The sequence below is a fragment of the Ursus americanus genome, chromosome 7 (genome assembly GCF_024610735.1).
Source record: "Ursus americanus isolate L20-20 chromosome 7, mUrsAme1.1.p, whole genome shotgun sequence".
Taxonomy (NCBI): domain Eukaryota; kingdom Metazoa; phylum Chordata; class Mammalia; order Carnivora; family Ursidae; genus Ursus; species Ursus americanus.
The window spans coordinates 48427768-48449193 of record NC_142133.1 but is presented as its reverse complement, the minus strand read 5'-3'; the positions used below and the strand labels follow the sequence as shown (position 1 = coordinate 48449193).

The window sequence follows — 21426 nt, the reverse complement described above, 5'->3', positions numbered from 1 at the left end:
ATGTCAGATAGCAAGGTGCTCAAGAAAGATGGCCAAGCTCTTGAGAAAAAAATCATGAATTAGTCAAAACAGAGTACATTCGATCCCCTTTTGCCAGGGATTAGATAGAGTGACCATTTGGCCCTCTTGTGGCCTCTGAAATGTAAGTGGAATTCAGGGTTGGTGTAGGGAGGGTGGCTTCTGGGAAATATTTCCTTCTTATTAAAATATGAGAGGCCTCTGCACTTTCCTTCTTGCCTTTGGACATGTTTGCATGAAAGCATATTACTTGATGCTGTTGCAGCCCTCTCCTAGCCACGAGAGAAAGGCCAAGTATATTGCAGAGAGGCTGACCTAAGGCTCTGATGTCACTGAGCTGTTAAACCCCCAACCTCTGCTGTACTTCTTGTTATGTGAGAAAAATGAACTCCTATTGTTTGCTTGGGTGATCTACTTATAGCTGAAAACAATCTAATAGATACACTAGGAATAATAGTACCACTGATAACAGGATTAAAAGTAATTTGATTTTACTGGAACACTTGCCCCAAATAAAAAAGACAAAATAGAACAGAGATAAATATAAAGTTTCTGCATTAGAGATAAAGATCAACTGCTGTATTAGCATAAAATAAAAATGAATATATAAATTAAAAATTATGTTTGTCAAAAATCCAACAGATAGATTTAAAAGGCAACTGGAGAAGTGGGAAAATTCCGGCATACATGAGGTTGGTATGCTGGTACAAAGAACTTTTGCAAACCAGTAAGAAAATGGCAAAATCACTCCAATAGGAAAATGGTAAGGAATAAGAAAAGGCAATTCTCAAAAGAAGAAACATAAATAGCTGCTAACAGATAAAATTCAATCTCACTAGTAGGGAACGCAAATTATATACAATTAAACATGCAGGGGCATATTGGCATATTCAGGACTGAAACTTTTGGAGCTGGGTCTTCAAAGCTATATACATGCAAAATTAAGCATGAATGTGAATTATAAATAAAGCTACCATGAACAAGTCTTTATATGGACATGTGTACGCATACTCTTGGCTGAATAAAAAGTGGAATTTCTGAGTCATATATAAAGTATATGTTTAACTTCAAAAGAAACTGCCAAACCATTTTGGAAAAACCATTTTACATTCTCACTGGCACTGCATGAAAGTTCTAGTTGCTCCTCATTGTCATCAGAACTGGGTAAGGTCAGTCTTTAATTTTAGCCATTGTTGTAGATGGGTAGTGGTATCTTATTGTGGTTTCAAGCTGTGTTTCCCTAATGATGTTGAGCATCTTCTCATGTCTTTTTTTTTTTTTTCTTTTTCTGTCATTTGTATATTTTCTTTGGTGAAACGTCTGTTCAAATATTATATATTTTAAGATCTTGGCTAATTCCATCATTTCTGTCATTTCTTGGTCTGTTTCTATCGATCTTTTTTCTCCTGCTTATGAGTCATGTTCTTTTTCTTTTTTTTTTTTTTTAAGATTTTATTTATTTATTTGAGATAGAGAGAGAGCACAAGTCAGGGGTGGGGCAGAGGGAGAGGGAGAAGCAGACTCCCTGATGAGCAGGGAGCCTGACTGGGGTGGGGGGGGGGTTCTGGATCCCAGGACCCCAAAATCATGACCTGAGCTGAAGGCAGACACTTAACCAACTGAACCACCCAAGCACCCTAATCATGTTCTTTTCATGCCTGATAATTTTTGTTCGCATGTTGGGCATTATACATTTTATAGTACTGAGTATTGGATTTTCTGTTTTTCTTTAAACAGTGCTGAACTGTTTGTTTGTTTGTTTGTTTGTTTGTTTTTCTGAGCACATTTAAGTTACTTGGGATAAATTTGGTCTTTTTGGCTCTTGCTTTTAAGCTGTGTTAAGGAAAGTCCAGCTCAGTTTTGAGTCTAGAGCTAATTTCCCCCCAATACGAAGTCCCCTCTTGAGAGCTCTAGCCAATGCTTCATACATTAAGAGGTCTCTCCATTTTGGCTTGTGTGAAGATAAAATATTCCCAGTTCTGTGTGAGCTCCAGGAATTGTTTGGCACACTGCTTTTTGGTGGTTCTTCCCCGGCCTCCTGCAATTTCACCCATGCATATTCTGAACAGTATTCAGCTAACGACTTGAGGGGCTCCCTGTGCCGATCTCTGGATCGCTCTCTCTCTCTCTGCAGCTCCCTCCTCTCTGATCCTCTGCTCCCCAAATTCTAGCTGCTAGAATTTAGCCTTCCTGGACTCCGATCTCCATCTTTTGAACTCTTTGAGATTGCTGGGCTCTGTTTGGGCTCCCCCTCGTGCAGTAATACCTGGAAACTGCATTGAGACACCAAACAACAGAAACAATTGCAGGACTCACATAAGTTAGTTTCCCTCTTCATAGCTGTCACAATCCCGGGCTGCCTGTTGTCCAATGCTTACAAACAGTTGCTCGGTATATTTTTTTTTCTAGTTTTCCAGTTGTTTACACTATTAGGACCACTCCCATGGCAGTTAATGGCTTCATGGATGAGAGTGGAGACTCTTTTTCTTATCTTCAAATTAGAAATCCTGGGGGAGAACTTTGGCCCAGCTTATGTTCAGTGATCACCCATGAACCAATCAAAGTAGTAAGGACATGTGAGAAAATGACGTTTTTTTAAGACTGGAGTGTGGGAAGAATCATTCTCCAATACAAAATGGAGAGGTCTTCTCAGAAGAAAGCAGAAGGGTGTGGGGCAAAAACAGAGAATAAGCATCCATCACAACAGCAGTTCATGTGAAAAAGAACATAAAGTGAGACCATTGATAAGGCTGTAAGAGTTCTGTTGTTGAGAAGTCTGTGTCCATTCCCTGGCCTCATGTTTTCCAGGGTCAAGGACAAACTGGAGGGGGTCTAGGGTGGAGAGATGTAAGATGTGTAACAGTTGCCCAGAGATAAAATGAAGTAAAGATGCAACTTTTTTCTCTCTCTAATCTTTCCCCTCCTCTGCCTGTTGAAATTTGCTGTGTGGTATGTTTTTTCACAAACATTAACTGAATTCTGGGGTTTGTCCCATTACTTTTCTGGTCTTCTTCAGACAACAGAGAGACCTTTAGATAGTTTAATCCCGTGAATGGTCTCATTTCATGAATTAAACTATGCAGTTCTGTGTAATAGTAAAATTACATTTATAGGAGAATTCCATTTATAGGAATAGAGGACATGCTTCAGGAGAGAAACAGTATGTGGAGAGATTCTTCTGTTTTTTCACCAAAAGGATATCTTTGAACCATAATATTCCACTCCCCAAGATAGCTAACAGCATATTCTGACCTCTCCGCGGAGTGGGGGTAGGAGACAAAGGGCCTGGATGGAGGGGAGGGGAGGTCTCCCGAAGGTCCCATTTACTTGGTACTGTCCTGATCTACCTAGTAGGTATTCCAGGCTTTTTCTCATGGGGTATTGTTTTAACCGTGTTATCTTGGGTAAGGCATGGTGAGGCTAGACACAGATCAAGAGAGAGAAACCAGAAAGTTTTACAGTTTTGTTATACTCAAAGTTCCCTGGACAGAATACAGCATGCCATGCAGGACATAAACCCTGGAGTGGGTTATAAGGCAGAGGGAGAGAGGGGAACTGTGGTTTCTGCAGGAAGGAAAGAGCAAGGCAGGAGAAGCAGGGTTAGCATCGGCTTCTTTGAGTAATTTCAGTGGGCTCTAGGGCAAAGGAGCTGTCTCTGGTTGTCTGGTACCTGACCTTGGAGCGATTAGGCCTGAAGTGAGAGAGCCTGATGAGGAGGTGGTTGGGGGTGTGGACTTAATGGGCTGAGCAAGAAGGGGAACCGACCAGCTTCTACCCAGGGCCTTAAAACTGGGTCAAGACAATATTAAATAACAACAGCTAAACTAAGCTGAATTACAGGTATTTCATGGGTCCTTTGGAGACCTCGTGTCATAGATGTCTCACCTCAGTCCCCTTATTGTGGGCAAGGCCTTTTCTATTTCTGCATCTCTGTCTCTGTCTCTCCCTCTCTCTCTCACACACACACACATTGCTAGTACATTTCCAGCCTCCTTCTGTCAAGGTCTGAGGTCTCCTTGCCTCTGCTAGGAAGCAAGCCACGTTGGGCAGGGCTCCTTTAAAGAAAGCTTCAAGCTAGCTGTCTCTGGTGCCTCTCACATCTGACACTGAATTATACATGACATTAGCATCAGTAAAGGGGAATAGTGTTCTGGGAGAGCACCATGGAGGGGGGTGAGGAAGGCAGAGGCCAAACAGAGGAACAGCGGACAAAGGTTTTCCAAGCATAAGGGAATAATGTATCAGAACTTATATAATAAGGGCCTGGACCAGGGTGAGGAAAGTGAGGCATTTGCCTTAGGGGCAAAATTTAAGGGGGGTGCCATAAACTGCAGTTATCAAGATAAATAACATTTAATGCAATTTAAAAAATATGTAAGGACGTGTGTGTAGGATACACATTTTCCCTTTTGCTTAAGGTATCAAAATGGCTCAGCAGGGCACTGGTGCTATGCATAGCAGCTTCTAGCTTCTTCCTGGCTAGATTATACCCCTGAGCCAATTCCACACAGAAATGCTGGGGCAGCCCCCTAGGAAAGGCCTTCCTCAGGAAATAACCTTTTATCTGAGCCTTGAAGAAGGAGGTGAGGCATGGAGTGTATGAACAGGAGAGAGGAAACAGCACATATGTAAATCCAAAATGCCTCCGTTGAAAAGAACTAGATGGCTATTTGGGGAATGGTGGTGGCAATGAGTTTGCAGGCAGGGACCAGATTATGTAGAAACTCTTTAGTATTTTAACTAGGGGAGACACATGCCCAGATTTGTTTCTTATGCACATAATGCCTCGTGGGGGGACAGACTGGAGGGGTCAGGCCTGAATACAGGTAGGTCCGTTAGGAGGCTAGCCGCAGTGTCCAACTGAGGGACGACCACATCCCCAACCAGAACAGGTGTAGATAGATTCCCAAGGTCGAGGTCCAGGCCTTGGTTTCCCCACCGTTCACACCGAGGGTGGGGCGGCACCCGGGTCTCTGCCCTGCCAACTGGTCCACCTCAAGGTTCCATCTGAGCGGCGGGTGCACCGGGGCGCGCGGAGGCACCGCCCGAATTCAGCCGCGGGCTGGGGCGATCGGGTCGGGGCGGGTCCCGCGGGCGCCCGACCAGCTCACCGCCCAATCGCCGCGGGCCCGCCGAGCCCCGGGGGGCTGGGGCCGCCGCCGCCGCCGCCGCCGCCGGAACGTGCCGCGGCTGCGCTGACGCGCGAGCGCCGGGCAGGGCGGCGGGCGCGTTCAGTCTGGTGGCGGCGGCGGCCGTGCGCGGACGGACGTGCCCGGAGCGCCGCAGCCGCCCGCGCCGCCCGCAGCCGAGCCGCGCCGCGCTGCCCCGGCCGCGCCGGCCCGCGCGCCCGCCATGGTGTCATGGATCATCTCCAGGCTGGTGGTGTAAGTGGCCTTCCCCGCGCCCCTTCTTTCCCCTCCTTCTCCGCCCCTGCCCCCCGGGCTGCGCGCGCCCCTGCAGCGCCCGGCCCGGTTCGCTCCGGCTATTAATACCCCGCGGCCGCTAAATTTAGCAGGTACAGTAGCTGCCGAGGACGCCTGCGAGCGGGCGACACAGGACGCGGCGGCCGCCCTGCGGGGCCGGGCCCGGGCGCGGGGGACCGGCGGGCGGGGCGGCGAGGGCCGGGGCGCACGGGGGCTGCGCAGAGGGCTGCGACCCGCAGCGCCCCGGCCGCTTTGTTCCCAGGTGGGTGGGATTTGCAGAGGCCCCTAATGGGCGCGCCGCGGGGACACGCGTCTGTCTCCTTTGGGAGAAACGCTGGCGGGGTCTCCCGTCGCTGCGCCGCGCCGCCACGCTTTTGTCAGGTGAAAATGACAGAGCCCAGACGAGCCTGAGGCGCTGCCTGGAGGGGTCAGCGCGGAGAAGGGTGGAGAGATGAAGGCGGGGCTCCTGATGGGATTGAAAGAATACTCCTTTTTAGGTTTCTCACATTGACAGCCCTAAAGGCAAGTAGGACATTAGCAGGACGTGTATGACTCTTGGGGTAGACGCCTCGCGGACCCCATGTCTGATTCATTTGGCGGGGGGGTTGGAGGGAGAGAGAGGGGTGGGCATCTCCAGGAATTCACGGGAAATATCGAAGGGACAGAGAGACAGCCACTCGGGTGGTGGCAATGACACCTCCCAGGCCTTGTAGGAGAGCGCAGAGTCATCTGGGGTGAGGCCTGCGTGAAGTCATTGGGGGTGGGTGTGGGGGGCGTTTTTCTCTGTCAAGCCCCAGAGCTGAGTAGACATTTGAAGAGCTCCTTCCCTCGTGAATTTATTTCCCTTTGGAGATACACATGGCTGTTCCAGTCCCTCTCCTTCCCTAACCATTTTTGCCTGAGTCAGGACAGATTTGCCACCTGCTCTGGGAGCCAGGGCTGAAATTGGCCTGGGGAGTGAGGGTGGGAGGTGCACCTCAGGCTTTTTCTTTGTCTGGGAAAGAGGGGCTCCAGACTCTGGTTGATTGTGCACTATCACCCCCAGTGTTGTGAAACATCTTCCATCCCCTACCCTTCTTTACTGATTTTCAAAGAAGCAGCTAGAGGCAGCCTTCTGAAGTCATTCTCAGCATTGTATCCCCGCCACCATTCTGGGCTTTCTTCCCAAAGCCAGAGTGAATGTGCCTCTTGGCCCCCAAGTCATTCATTCCATGCAGGCCTCTCCACAGCTGTTGCGGACTGCTGGGGGTTTGTGCTGTACCTCGAGGTGGCATGTTAAATATTTAGAAGATTTCTGAGGGCAGAGCTGGCATGAATAATACAGGGAAGTGACTGGAACGCCTTGCCCCACCTCATGCCTGACCAAGGCCTGTCTTGCCTTCAGGATGGTGTTTTCTCTCCTGAACTAGTATGTGATTTTCGCATTTGGCAGTGGCTTCTGGGGGGCCCTCAGGGTGTGGCCAGAGACTCTCATTGCCCTGGCTGGAGAGCTCATTCTCTATAGGTCCTACTGGGTTGGGGCTGGCCCCCCCGGAGCGTGAGGGCTTGTAGTCTGGGGGCCATGTGACCATCTTTAATTTTATTAGCACCGCCCCACCCCTGCCACTACACAAGGCAGCTGGGGGGTGGGGAGCAGTGGAAAAAAGAGGCATATATTTGGGAGGGGTCTCAGTGTTGCTGTTGCTTTTTAAGATCATGCTCCCCAGAAGTGAAGCTTCGGAGAACTTAAATGACGAGGAGAACTGCCCTTCAGGTCAGCCCAGGACCCTGTGCCCCAAGGGAGAATTTGTGGGATTTGAGGTGGTTATTTCCACTGTCAACTGACCAAAAGGTCAGAGATACCACCTATCCCCCGATCGCCGTCTGTATAGAAACCCAACATGTGTCAGTTGTCAGTTATTAAAAACCAATTTAATAAGCAGGACCGGTTTCACATAAATAATAACCTGCTCATTATAGGAAAATCAGAAGGTATAGATAAGTAGTTTGAAAATTGTCTACACTATTGCCACACAGAGATAGTTAATGGTAATTTCGAGAGGTATATTCTTCAAGATGTTTTTTCTATGACTGTAGGTACATACATTTATATTTCCAATTCAAGGAATTTATTGATTCAGCCCAAATTTCCATATACCTCATAGCAAGGAGTAGGAATACTGAATTTGGAGTCAGAAAACCCTTGGTTCAAATCCCAGTTCTGCCTCTTGCCAACACAATACGCAAGAGATCCTAGTTCAGGAGCTGGTTAACCTCATGTCACAGTCACAAAGATTTCAAGAACACGTGATATGTAAATTGCAGAGCATCTTCCGTTCCTCCCCACCCCACACACAGACCAGGTAACTGAGAGAGAGGGTGGGGGTAAGAGCTCTGGAAGGAGCTCTCAAACTTAATTTACTCCTGTGTTTTTCACACTGGCTGCCCTGAGAGCCATCCAGCCTCAGTGGATGGGCTCTGGGCTCCCAGCCCTGATCAATAGGAGTAACTCCCCCTTGGTTTGGTTTGTATATTTGGGGTCTAAATGAAAAATAATTTGGGAAATATATGGGTTTTAGCAGTAATAAAAACCACTCAGCAGTTCTCCCCTCTCATCTTTAAAACTGCAGAGGGAATGTGCCTTGCCCAAGGACACAAGCTGGTGAAGAAAACAGGCTCTCGATTTTTGGTCCAATGCCCTTTCCACCTCTGCCCGTCCTTGATAGTTGTCCGAAATTGGTCTCTTTCAAGCTCCTAAGACCTCTGCTATGGCATCCTGTGATTTTGTCCACCAGTCCCATTTCCTATAAGAAACTTTTTCAAGGCTTTGTAAGCCTCCGTAACATCAAAGAACATTTAAGGGAGACCTATCCCTGTGTTCTGAGGATGGAGAGGGAGTGTCTTCCTTCCAACCACAGGCCTCAAGACAAACTGATGGGGTCCAGGCACAGCCAGATGGTGCTTGTAGATCTCTGTCTTGCCATTGGCTCTGAGTGTTTTTAGGACAGTAACCATGGCTTATTTCCCTCTCTGACCCTTCGCCTGCTCCCAAGCCTCTTTTTTGAAGTACCTGGCACGTTGAGTGCACTTAGTTAAGGCTGGTTACGTGGAAGGAGCTCAGAGGCCCCGGGGTAACCGGGGGAGCCAGCCAGTGTTATCCCCTGGGCATGAAGGTTAGTGGGCATGAGGACAGGCTTGCGCCCACTGGGCAAAACTCTTGGAGTGAGAACCAATTGGAGACGCTGCTTTTTTGCTAGTTGTCTTCCTACTAACTCCATTGGCTCAGCCTAGGAATAATTAAAGACGAAATATTCAGTATAGTGGTAAGGTTGGCTTTTTAGTACCTAGTTGATATCTGCATGGAACACAGGGACTCATTTATGACTGGTCTGCTTGCCTCCTTTACAAGACTTTGTTTTCTTTACAAATAACTCAAGTCTTAGGCACCAGTGAATTTTAAACTGGGGAGAGTATGTTTATGCGCCTGGAGGATCGCACGGAGGTTGTCATCTGCCTTCTTGGGAGAACGCACTGTCTTGAAGCATTTATTCCAAGGAGCAGGTGTTGCCTCATTGTCTTTGGACAGAATTTTGGCTCAGGCCCAGAATGTTGGCTAAATGAATCCAGAGCTTCCCTTTTGGTTATTAGACCAAAACTCCAGTTCACTGTGTGGGGAAAAGAGAGTTCTAATTTTAAAAATTCTAGTTCTAATTTTAGTTCTAAATGGCAATGGCAAGACAGAGATCTAATTTTAGAAATAAAAAAAATGCACATCTTTAAAAAATTTTTGAGTTTTTAGAGGGTCCAGTCTGATGTTTAAGACAGGATCTCAGTTTAATGGCTGCAGATCTGGCTATATCCCAAGACTGTGATTTGGAGCATGAAGTCTATTTGTGCCAGTCAAGGATGTACAAATAGAGAAGACTGGAAGGAATGTGAGTTGTCCTCAAGATATTCTCCAACCATTGCAGAACAAATGGAAATAAATGAAAAGGCCATATATCCTTAAACATGGGCTTGCCTTTCTTTGGGGCTTGCTTTTAAAAAGTGGAATGCAGAAAAATGATCCCATTAATTGGAGGTTTAGGTTGGTTGAGGATTTATTTCCTGGCACTCTGATATGGTATAGGGTAGGAGCTGGGTAAATCCTTCAGTTGAATCACGAGAGGGGAAATGTTGAGCTGGAAGTCAGAGGATTTGGGATCTAGTCCCAGCAGTTTGGGATGTCCAGTCCCAGCAGTGGGCTGACCCACCGTTGTAGTCCTAAGGGTACCTGCTCCCACCCTGGGGCCCTGCTCCCGGTCTGTGGGACAAGGTTGTTGACCAGCGTCATGTTGGAGGTCCTTCACATCCTTTCTGCTTTCTTGTAGGGTTTATGGACGACTCTCTGGGCTTCAAAGTGAGTTTCCCCTTCCCTTCTTGGCAACATAACCCATCCTACTTCCCTCCACCCAGCCACAGGGGTGGGCCTGTGATGCAGGCCTATCTGCACATTTCCCTGGGCACAGAGATTGGTCCAGAGGTGGGTCTGTGACCTAAACTGAGCCACCAGCTCTTTCCCCAGAGCTTGTTGATTTGGAGTTAAACAGCCTTGCCTATAGGATCCAGAGCTGGAAAGACGTGAAGGTGGGGCTGTTGGTGGCTACACCCCCTGGCACATAGAGAAGGCCTGTAGGCAAAAGGGGAGAATATGGCAACGCCGAGATAAACGGAGAGCAGATATTGGCTTGTGCACTTACCTCTCCTTAAGGATCACGTCTGTTTCTTTTCATGTGTAGTAGGTTCCAGTGCGTGAGTTAGGACGTGGCTGCTCAAAGAGTAGTCTGTACCAGCAGCATTGACATTTTGGGAGCTAGTTAGGAATCCCAGGTCCCACCAAGACCTAGAGAACCTGCACCGTAACGAGATACCCATGAAGCTCGGGGAGCGCTGAGTCAGGTATCATCACCTCCCTTGTGAAATGAAAAGAAAATTGGCTCGTCTGAGGTTCCCGTCATTGGCTGTAGAAACAGAATTCAACCCCAGTGAGCCATCTGTGCTGGACTGTGGCTCATCCTTCCTGGTTCTGCGAGGTCACAACCCTGACTTTTTATGAGTTCTGAATGGCGTCACTGGACTCCCCCAACCGAGTGCCCAACCACAGGCCTTTCACAGAGGCGCTGCCTAATTGCGATCTGTGTAAAATTTAGTTTTGCCCGACTTGGGGTTTAGACTGCCAAGACAATGCCTGGCAGACGTAATATGCTGAGCAGCTCATGCTGCTCGGAGGAGAGTGGGATACAGCCCACCTTGAGAAAGAGGCATGGTGAAACAGTCAGCTGATGCTGGGGACTTACAGTGCATTTTCAGGAACATGTAGGGACTTTTTCTCGTGAGCAGAAGAGGCCAAGAACCAGTGGTCCCCATGTGTCCCTCTTGAGGAAGTTGCAAGGATCCAGCAGGGTCTGTAACCTCTTCAGGGCAGGTCCTGTATGCTGTGGAATCCAGTTTTATCGGGGAGTCTTCTTGGCTCTGTCTTCAGAATATTCTCCCATCCAACTGACTCCTGCCCCCATCTGACTCTGCCACCATCATTTTCCAACCCCATTATTGCTCTCCTGGACCATTTCAAAACTCTCTTGTTTTCCCTGCTTCTACTCCTGTCCCTCCAATGATTTATTTCAAATAGAAGATAGGTCATAGCTCTCCCCTGCTGTTTAAAAATTGTCCAAAGGGGATACCTGGGTGGCTCAGTTGGTTAAGTGTCTGCCTTCGGCTCAGGTCATGATCCCCAAGGTCCTGGGATTGAGTCCCATGTAGGGTTCTGCTTCTCCCTCTACCTGCCGCTCCCCCTGCTTGTTCTCTCTCTTTCTCTCTCTCTCTGGCAAAATGAATAAATAAAATCTTTTTAAAAATTAAAATAAAAATTGTCCAGAGAACTCCCATGATATTAATAATAACATTCAGATTCCTTACCATCCTTCATGAGACTCAGCAAGGCCTGGCCCCTGCCCATTACCCTGAACTCACCTTGTACTGCTCTCCCCACACTCAGCTCCAGCTTCCCCACAATTCCTGGAAGGCGGCAGGCTTGTCTCACTCCAGGACCTTTGTACTTGCTGTTCCCCTGCCCAGGACACACTTCCCTAGGCAGTCCAGGTGGTCCGTGGTCGTCACCCTCTTTCCATTTAGGTCTCTGCTCAAATGTCACCTCTCTAGGAAAGGCTTTTTCTGACCATCTTCTCCAAAATACATCTCACATAGCACTCTATCCCCTTCCCACTCCCTGAAATTATGCTTTTAATTCATTTGTTTACTGGCTTATGGTCTGTCTCTTCACATAGAATTTGATCTCCATGACTTTTGAGACTTTCGTCTTATTTACAGCTGTTTTCCCGGTGCCTAAAGTAGCACCATGCTCACACTAGGTGTTTAAAATTATTTGTTGAATGAATGATGACTCAGTATTCCCTTTGGGGTGTGAAGATTCTTTTTTAAACCTACGTTTGTAGAACCTTGATTTGTGACTGTGGCAAGTGACTTGACCCCTCGAAGCCTCAGTTTTCTCATCTGTAAAGTGAACGATTTGATTTCTGTTTCTGGCAATATGAAAAACTAAATGGTCTGGAAATCCTCTCATAATAAAACCGAATTTAAAAATTTCTAAAAGTTTTGGATAAAATATAAGTGACCCCCTCAATAGCATACCTGAGCTTTTAAGTAAGGGAATTTGCCAGAAGACAGAACAAAGAAGGAGGGAATCATTTTGCAAGGGTGTAAACTAGTACTGTAGCAAGTGCTTAATGCATTATCCTGAAATGTAGCTGAAATCAACAGCCATTTTGTTATCAACTCCCCTGGGTCTGTGGGTCCGGAATTTGGACAAGATGCAGGACACAAAACTCATCTTCATTCCAGGATGTCTGGGTCTTCACTGGGATGGTGCAAATGGCAGTGGCAGACTGGACATCTCTTTCTTTTCATGTGTTCCAAGGCCTCTTCATGTGGTCTTCCTATGTGATTTTTCCAGCATGGAGGCCTGAAGAGCTCAAATTTCTTATGTGGCGGCTTAGGGATCCAAGGTGAATGTCCAAGAAGCATCAGTAGAAACCCTAGGACTTCTTATGACCTGGTCTCAGAAGTCCCAGGATGACACTTCTGTGTTCTATGGCCAAGCAAATATGAAGGTCAACCTAGATTTGAAGGGAGGCAGATTAGACTCCTCCTCTCAGTGGAGGGATAGCAAATAATTTGCAGCCATCTTTAATATGCCAAGCAAAGGATTGGCCTAGCTTGGTTTTAATATCTACATAGCGAAAAGAGGGGCCCTTGGCTCTGTGGAGATCGTAAGTCAGAGCTGAACACTTGCATATAGCTGAGACTTGAAGCTGTATTCTGCAGTGTAGTTCTGAGTAGAAGGATAGACTCACAAGCACAGGGAAATGACAGCGAAGCTTGTCTGTCTTGCCCTGGGTTCTTGGTGGAGGAAAAAAAATCTCCCTTGGGACTTTGAAACCATCCATGGACCTGTCCTCATATGGGTTTGGGGTCTAAATGATTGCATCCTGCATGCAATGGCTGAGAGATTAACATAAAAATTAGTCCTGGGCCAGGGTTACTCCTGGGGTATCTTGCAGAAATTCATCCAGTCTCTCTAAGGGCCTTCAATATACATCGTACAGAATTAGCTAAAAAAATATGAATTTGCAGTCCAAAATTACAAAACACCTGAAGTAACAGCCACCCTTAAGCAGGAGTTAAACACTACCAGCAGCAGGCTTAGCCCTCTGGACATAAATAAATGAATAACACACATATATTAATTATATATATTACTTTATCTACAGTAACTGTTACTTAGAATCCTTAGAATAAGTCTTTCTAAGTGAAAAAATAAAGAATTGAAAATACAAGAAAACAACAGATCCTGGGCTGAGTAGGGAGAGGAATGGGCCCATTGGAAAAGAAGCAATTCTAAAAGTAGAAAATAGGGCTCCTGGATGGCTTGGTTAAGCGTCTGCCTTGGCTCAGGTCATGATCCCAGGGTCCTGGGATGGAGTCCTGCATCAGGCTCCCTGCTCAGCAGGGAGTCTCCTTCTTCCTCTGTCCCTGTTCATGCTCTCTCTCACATGTGCTCTCTCTCTCACATAAATAAATAAATAAAATCTTTAAAAAATAAAATAAAAAATTAAAGTAGAAAATAAAGTATTGAAATAAAAACCCAGTAGATAGTTTAAAATGATGAGAGATTGAACACCAAGGGAGGGAGGGGTTCCACACTACATCTTAGAGCTAGCAGGCATTTTAGTGATCTCAGGCTTTCGTTTGATTGAGAAAGACAGGACTGGAAGGGTTAGGTCATTTATCAAGGTCAGTAGCCTGATAGGCTAGGCCAAGACTTGAGGCCAGGTCTTAGTTTCTAAAAGTGCTTAGTTTTATGTTGTTAACAGGGGTTGGACTAGGACCAGTGGCGACCAGAAGACAAACTTATGGCTTGATAGAAGGATAGGATTTCTCGTAACTGGTGCTAATGTGAGGCAATGAGTTCTTGACTTCCAACCCTAAGACCTTCACAACTCTAAAACTATGATTTTAATATTTTCCCTTATAGTGGTAGAGGAAGAGAGATAAGAGTTACTGGGAATATTCTGTTTTTCAGTGGGTAGGCCTTCTGTCCTTGTATGAGATTGACTGATTGAATCATTCATTGATTCACTGCCTATTTATTGACCATTTGCTTTGTGCCAAGCATACTCTAGGCACCAGGAATATAAGATGATTGGATTTCAGTTCTATCTTTGAGAAACTAATAAGGTCACATAGCCGATCAGTAGGAAACTTGGACCTGGATCCAAATGTCCCCCCTGCCCAACCAGCGCTCTTTCTATCAAGTGTGTGTTTTGTGGGCACGTGTGGGACTTTTCTGGCTTTGGTTGGAAATTGTAGGGAGGGGCCCTTTTAGCAGGGGAGGTAGTGCATCCGACGTATGAAGGCATTGACCCACTGCTACATCTGTCTCCCCGGGGAAGGCGGTGGCATCCCATGTTGGGAGAGAAGAGGCAGAAGAGAGGGTGTACTGAGTGCAAACGGTCTGGACAAACAGATGGGTGAGGTTGAGCGTCCTCACCCACCATATTAGATAATAGTTTATAGTTGCTGCTGTAAGGGCTACAAACTTGGCGGCTTAAAACAACAGAAATAAGTCTCTTACAGTTTTGGAGGCCTGTATTCTGGAATAAGTCTTTTGGCGCTAAAATCCAGATGTTGGCGGGAGTTCTGGAAGCTCCGGGGGAAAATCCATTCCTTGCTCCTTCCAGCTTCTGGTGGCTGTTGGCATTCCTTGTGACCACATCCCTCCAGTTTCTGCTTCCGTCGTCACTTTGCCTTCTCTCTGTCTCCGTATCCTCCTCTGCCTCTCTCCTGTAAGGACGCTTGTGTTTCCGTTTAGGGCCCACCTGGGTAGTCCAGGATCCTCTCCCCATCTCCAAATCCCTAACTTAACCACAATGGCCATGTCTCTTTTGCCATAGAAGGTAACATTCATAGATTCCAGGGACTAGGCCCTGGATATTTTTTGGGTGTGTGTGGGTGTTATTCAGCCTCCCATGGCTGCTGGTCCAGCTGCCACTAAGCTGAAGAAAGCTCATCTAAAAACAGACTAGAGAAAGGTGAACACTCTGGTGTTCTAACATCTTATTTTGTCTCCATTTCCAGTCTTTCCTTGATTTGTGAAACGCAACAGAAAAGACTGCAAATGAAAGGTGAGGGTATAATGGATACCAATACAGTAAACACTCCTTTACTCAGTGCCTGTTTAAGAAATAGAACATTACGTTCATTGGATCGTTATACCGCCACTGTTGATGGACATGGAGATTCTTTCTAGATTTTTGTTTTTCTCTTCATTCTTGTAAAGAGCTCTGCAGTGAACTTTGTTGCACGTGTTTCCAGGTACACCTGTGCACAAAGTCCTTTAGGAACAGAATGGCTGAGGCATACGGTATAGGCTTTTTTCACTTGCCCAAATAACATAAATTAAATTTTCATACATGTGTAGGTCTATTTCTGGGCTCTTTGTGTGTCCCATTAACCAATTTGTCTGACCCTGCACCAGGACCACATTGTATCAATTATCATAACTTTGTGAAAATTCTTGATATCTAGCCTGGCAAGGCCCCTCCATATCTCGTTCTTCATAAATTGTTTTCCAAAATGGTTTTCCTTTGGCGATATGTATATGTATATGTGTGTGTGTGTGTGTGTGTGTGTGTGTGTGCATAACTTCAGTTGCACCAAGGCTTTACTGTCACTTGATATTGTCACAGTTAAGAATTTTTGCCAGTCTGGTGGGTACAAAATGGAATCTTATTATGGTTTGAATTTGCATTTCCCTGAATACTAATGAGATTGAACATCTTTTCATATGTTTATTGCCCATTCATGTTCTCTCTCCTGTGAAGGGCCTGTTCAAGTCTTGCCAAAATTTCTCTTGTCCTTACCTTATTAATTTGTAGGAGTTCTTTAAATGTTCTGGACGCTAATCCTCTGTCACTTATGTGTTACAAATGTCTTCTCCCGGTCTGTGATTTATATTTTTCCATTTTCTTTATGGTGTATTTTGATGAACAGAAGTTCTTAATATTAATGTAATGGATTTATCCATTTTCTTCATTGATAGTTTATACTTTTTATGTCCTAGGAAAACCTTACCTATCTGACATAATGAAGATATTCTCCTATATTGCTCCTAGCAGTTTTATTGTTTTGTCATTCACATTTAATTTCTTGCTCCATCTTGAGATGATTTTTGTATATGATGTGACGTAGGATGCCAGAATTTTTTCTTTTTTTTTTATAAGCAAAATGTTGTCCTAGCACCATTTATTATAAAGTTCATCCTTTCTGTTCAGATCTGCAATGCCCAGCCTTGTCATAAGTTAAGTTTCCATAGATGTGTGAGTTTGTTTCTGGGCTCTCTCTTCTGTTCCGTTGAACAGTTTGGCTCTGTGGCAGTACCACTGTCTTAATGACCACAGCTTTGTGAAAAATCTTGATGTCTGGAATGGCAAGCCCCCCCACGTTCAAGAGTGCCTTAGCACTTTCCTCTTTCATATACAGGCTTAGAATTATCTTAGAATTATGTATTATCACAGACACACACACACTCACACTTGCTCTAAAATCTGTTGGGAGTTTGACTGGGATAGCACTGAATGTATGGGCCAATGGAAAGTTGATGTTCTTAAGGTAATGAGTGTTCCAATCCATAAACATGGTGTCTGTCTCTTTATTTAGGTCTTTAATTATGTTCAATACAGTTTTATTAGTTTTGCTCTGTCTCGCATGTCATTTGTTAGATTTATTCCCAGGTACTTGATATTTGTTGATGACAGTATATTTAGTATCTTAATAAAATTTTCATCTTCCAGCTATTTGTTAGAAGAATGGAAGCTTGCTAAACTGTAGATTCTTTTGGGATTTTCAGATAGATAGTCATGTCATCTGAGAATATAGCACAGTGTTGTGTCTTTCCAGCAATTATTCCTTTTCTTCCCTTCCCGTTACTGCAATGGTAAAAATCTCTAATGCAAGGTGACTAAAAGAGGTGAAGGTGGGCATACTTTGCTTTTTTGTTCCTGATTTTAAAAGGAATGCTTCAACACTTTCCTATAAAGTATTGTGCTTGCTGTAGGAGTTTCAGAAATCAACTTTATCACTCTAAGTTTCTTTCTATTCCTAGTTTGCACAGAGTTTTTATAACGAATACTACTGTATTTTCTCTAATGCTTCCATTAAGATGACAATATATTTTTCTGGTCCTGAATCTTTTAAGTGACAAGTTGTAATAAGTATTTTTGCCATTAAGCCAACTTTGCCTTCTGAAATCAACTGAATTCAGCCATACAATTTTTCTTTTTTGTATTGTTAGATCAATCCTGGATTCAATTTGTTAATATTTAATATAGTTTTTTTTAAAGCTATGTTTGTGAGTGGTATTGGCTATATTGTCCTTGTCTGGTTTTGGTATTAATATTATGCTAGCCTCATAAATGAAGTTGAGGGTGTATCCTCTTTTTCTGTGCTCTGGAAGAGTCTGTATAAGATTGGATTTCTTTCTGGAGTAGCTTGCCAGTGAAACCATCAGGGCTGAGTGCTTTATATGTAGGAAGATTTTAAACTAGTTATTCCATTTCTTTAATGGTTATAGATTTTCTCCATTTTCTTGAGTCAATTTTGGGTGAGGACTTCATTCATTTAAAACATTTTTCCAAGTTATCGTTAACATTGCTTCTGCATGCCATCACTTTTGACCTCTCTTTCTAGCATACTCAGACGTAAATCAGATGTTCATACTCTATCCCCATATCTCTTCATTTCTTACTGCTGATTGCTTTTTCTGTCGTTGTTGCATTGTGAATAACTTCCTTCATGTCTGTCTCCTCAGCCATTTCTATGCAGCTGCTGAACATCCTCTGATTGTCAAATTTCAGTTATTGTATTTTCGAAATTTTATTCCTAAAATTTATTCAGAATGGTTTGGACATGTTTCATGGTCTGCGTTCCTTCTGTCTTTTAAATTAAAGTTTATTCCTTTAAACATATTTATTTTATATTCTGAATCTGAGAATTCTAGCATCTAAATTCTTTTTGTAAGTCTAACTCAAGTATCTATTTTTTCTGTTGGCTACATTGTATGAGGTACATTGTATGTTTTCCAATTTAAAATCTTTCCTTTTTTCTTTCTTCCTTTCTTTCTTTCTTTCTTTCTTTCTTTCTTTCTTTCTTTCTTTCTTTCTTTCTTTCAGATTTTATTTATTTATTTGACAGAGAGAGAGAGACAGCCAGCGAGAGAGGGAACACAGGCAGGGGGAGTGGGAGAGGAAGAAGCAGGCTCCCAGCTGAGGAGCCTGATGTGGGGCTCGATCCCAGGACTCCGGGATCACGCCCTGAGCCAAAGGCAGATGCTTAATGAGTGAGCCACCCAGGCGCCCGTCTTCCTTCCTTCCTTCCTTCCTTCCTTCCTTCCTTCCTTCCTTCCTTCCTTCCTTCTTGTATAAGCTTGTATTCTTTGGGACTTTATCTGTAGGAATACTTTGAGGCCTGGGTTAAAGGCAGGCTCCTCCCGAGGTTTGCATTTGCTTCTGCTGAGTGTCTAGAGGCACTACCAGTATTAGATCCCTCGAAAGTAAATTCTTGAGATTTTTTTATTTGACCACTTGGTTAGTATAAATTTGGGCTGCAAATGGGTGAGGACAGGCTGTGGCTACAGATTCCCAGGGGGAAACACTGTTTTCTCCCGCCTACTATCACGACTGAACAATGGGCATTTTCCTTTTGTGTACGCTCAGGCACCGTGGAAGTCCATCTCCAGTTCACCTTTTGACTGAGGGGTGCTTCCTTGGGGTTTCTGTTCGTTTCCCAGGGCTGCTGTACCAAAGTACCATGAACTGGATAGCTTAAAACCACCGAAATGTATTCTTTCACAGTTCTAGAGGCTAGAAGTCTGACACCAGTGCAATGTCAGGGCCACGTTGTCACTGAGGAATCCACAGGAGAATATGCCTTTCTCCCAGCGTTAGGTGGTTGTTAGAAGTCCTTGACTTTCCTCTGCCTCAGTTGTCACATGATTTTCTTCCCATCTGCGTGTCTCTTTTCGTCTTCTTATAAGGACACTAGTCATATTGCATTAGGGCCCACCCTGATGATCTCATCTTAACTTGATTTCAGATACAAAGACTCTTTCCAGGTAAGGTCCCATGCACAGGCACTGGGGTTAGAACTTCCTTATATCTTCTTCAGGGCCACAATTCAATCCATAACAGGGTTCAAACTTCATAGAGGGGTGCTCTGGGGCAGTGTTACTCAAAATGTGGTCTGAGGACCCTAGTGTCACCTCATCTGGGAATTTATTACAATTGTACATTTTCAGGTCCCCTCCCCCTGGAACTACTGAATGAGAATATCTGAGGCCAGGGCCCAGGAATCTGTATTCATAAGCTCTTCCGGCTTTCTTATTCAGGCTGAAGTTCCACAAGCGTTGCCCTTGAGTTTGTCCTCTGTAATCTATAATCTAGTTTTTCATAATCTAGATTATAGATTTTATAGTCTTTTATAATCCAAAGCTCGGTGCCTTAGTTCGGCAAGTGCCGTTCCTTTACCTTTCTAGGGCCCTCGTTTGACTTGGTGTTTGGCCTGTAAGACATCCTTACATTGATAAAGTATATCAGTATGTTTTAATACATTCTTTAAATTGACTACTTTTTTTATTTCAAAAACTGGGAAACCCATAGAAAAATTGAAAGAACAACACAATGAATACCTGTGTTACTTTAACCTTGGCATAACCACGCCATCTCTTTCTCCACAGATACACATACTTCCCTCCTGCTTAACCATCTGAAAATAGGCTGCAGACATCATGCCCCTTCATTCCCTAATACTTCAGTGTGTCACTCAAGGACAAGATTATGCTCCTACACTAGTGGTTCTCAAACTCGTTGGTTTCAGGACCCCTTTACACTCAAAAAAACCCTGGGGATCCTGAAAAACTTTTCCATGGCTTACATTTTTCAATATTTACCTTATTAAAAATTTAGGTGGAGATATTTTGAAATATGTATTTATTAATTAAATAACGTATTTTTTTACTAGAAGTAACTGTGTTTTCCAGAACAAAAGCAAATGGTGAGAAGAGGGCACTGTACATTTTTGCAAGTTTCTTTCATGTCAGTTAATTGCAATGTGGAAGCTGAAGCCGTATTAATAAAGGTTGATCTGTCTTACACTTCGAATGGATCTGTTACCCATGCATGATTCGTAACATCATGCATTTGTCATTTGGAAACTATTGGTTTACCAAATTAAATGAGGATCTTCTCAATGATGACACATTTCATTTATATAGTATTCGGAAATCACATGAATTAATAACACCATCAGCTCATTAGAAAAGTCTTTAAGTCTTTAAGTGTTGGGATGCTCATGGTGGTGGATACAGATTTTCCCAAATTCTAATTTTATCTTGAATTTCAAATTTTTTCATTGGCAACAAGCACTGTTTGTTTTTCTTGAAATAATGGGCTCATGTTGTTAATTTTCTAGAAACTGCTTGCCAGAGACCCAGGTCTAAATAACCATAGTTTGTCAGTCATTCAAGCAGCAGTGGTGTTCCATGAACAAAATTAGACAATCAGCACAACCACTCAATGATACATGTGCTTTTCCTCAAGACAGTTGTCATACTTTGGTACGCAACAGTACTTTTCGTGTACCTTTCATTTTATCACAGGATAGTAAAAATACCTGTACTCAGGAGTTAAGATTTAATAAAATTGGTGATTTTTACCCCATTATCAGTGCTATTCTTAAATGAAGCGGGCATTCCCCCCCCCACCGTGTGTCGCGGTGACTGCTGGTAGAGATTGGGGCCGCTGCCTTGATTTGTGCAAAGGTATCATAGCAGTTTTAACCTTCACTGTTTTTGTACCAGGAGTGTAAGTTCAACACAGTAAAAAGGGCAAATGTCTTAGTATTATTATTGAAATTGCCTGGACCTCATGGACCCCTGAAAGGGTCCTGGGAACCCCCTGAAAGTGTTCTGGGGTATTCCTGGAGTCTGTGGATCATATTTTGAGGACTGCTCTTCTGTACAAGCAAAAACCAGTACCACACCTAAGAAAATCAGCTCTAATTTTGCAACATCATCCAACATGTAGGTGGTCTGTACTCAAAGTAACCCCAATTTTTGAAAGTCCTTTATGTATTTTTTTCTTGTTACTCTTTGGATCCAGTTAAAGTTCACACATTGAATTTGGCAATTCTGTCTTTTGACCAATCTAGAACAGTTCTCCCTCCCCCACCCTGGCTCCCACCGACTTCGTGAAGAGTCTAGGCCAGCTGTGATATAGAGTGTTCTGGATTTGTCAGGCTTGACCTCTTGATGAGATTCAGGTCAAACACTGTGCAGGTGATGAGGTGCACCTCCCACTGCCTTCTGTCAGGAGGACAGAATGTCAGACTGTCCCAT

The 21426-nt window shown here is 44.4% G+C and overlaps 1 protein-coding gene across 6 annotated transcripts in view; it reads left to right on the top strand.

Annotated features, from left to right (window-relative positions):
- Positions 1–5180: 5180 nt before the first annotated feature.
- The window catches only part of REEP1 (receptor accessory protein 1), a 100336-nt gene continuing 84090 nt past the window's right edge, over positions 5181–21426 (top strand). The window contains exon 1 of one of the 6 annotated variants that reach the window (XM_087863646.1): positions 5181–5402. In XM_087863646.1, coding sequence (XP_087719772.1) covers positions 5371–5402 — 32 coding nt within the window. In that variant the 5' untranslated portion in view covers positions 5181–5370. The remainder of the gene's footprint in view (positions 5403–21426) is intronic. The other 5 variants (XM_045808867.2, XM_087863647.1, XM_045808865.2 and 2 more) reach the window with 5 other exon arrangements.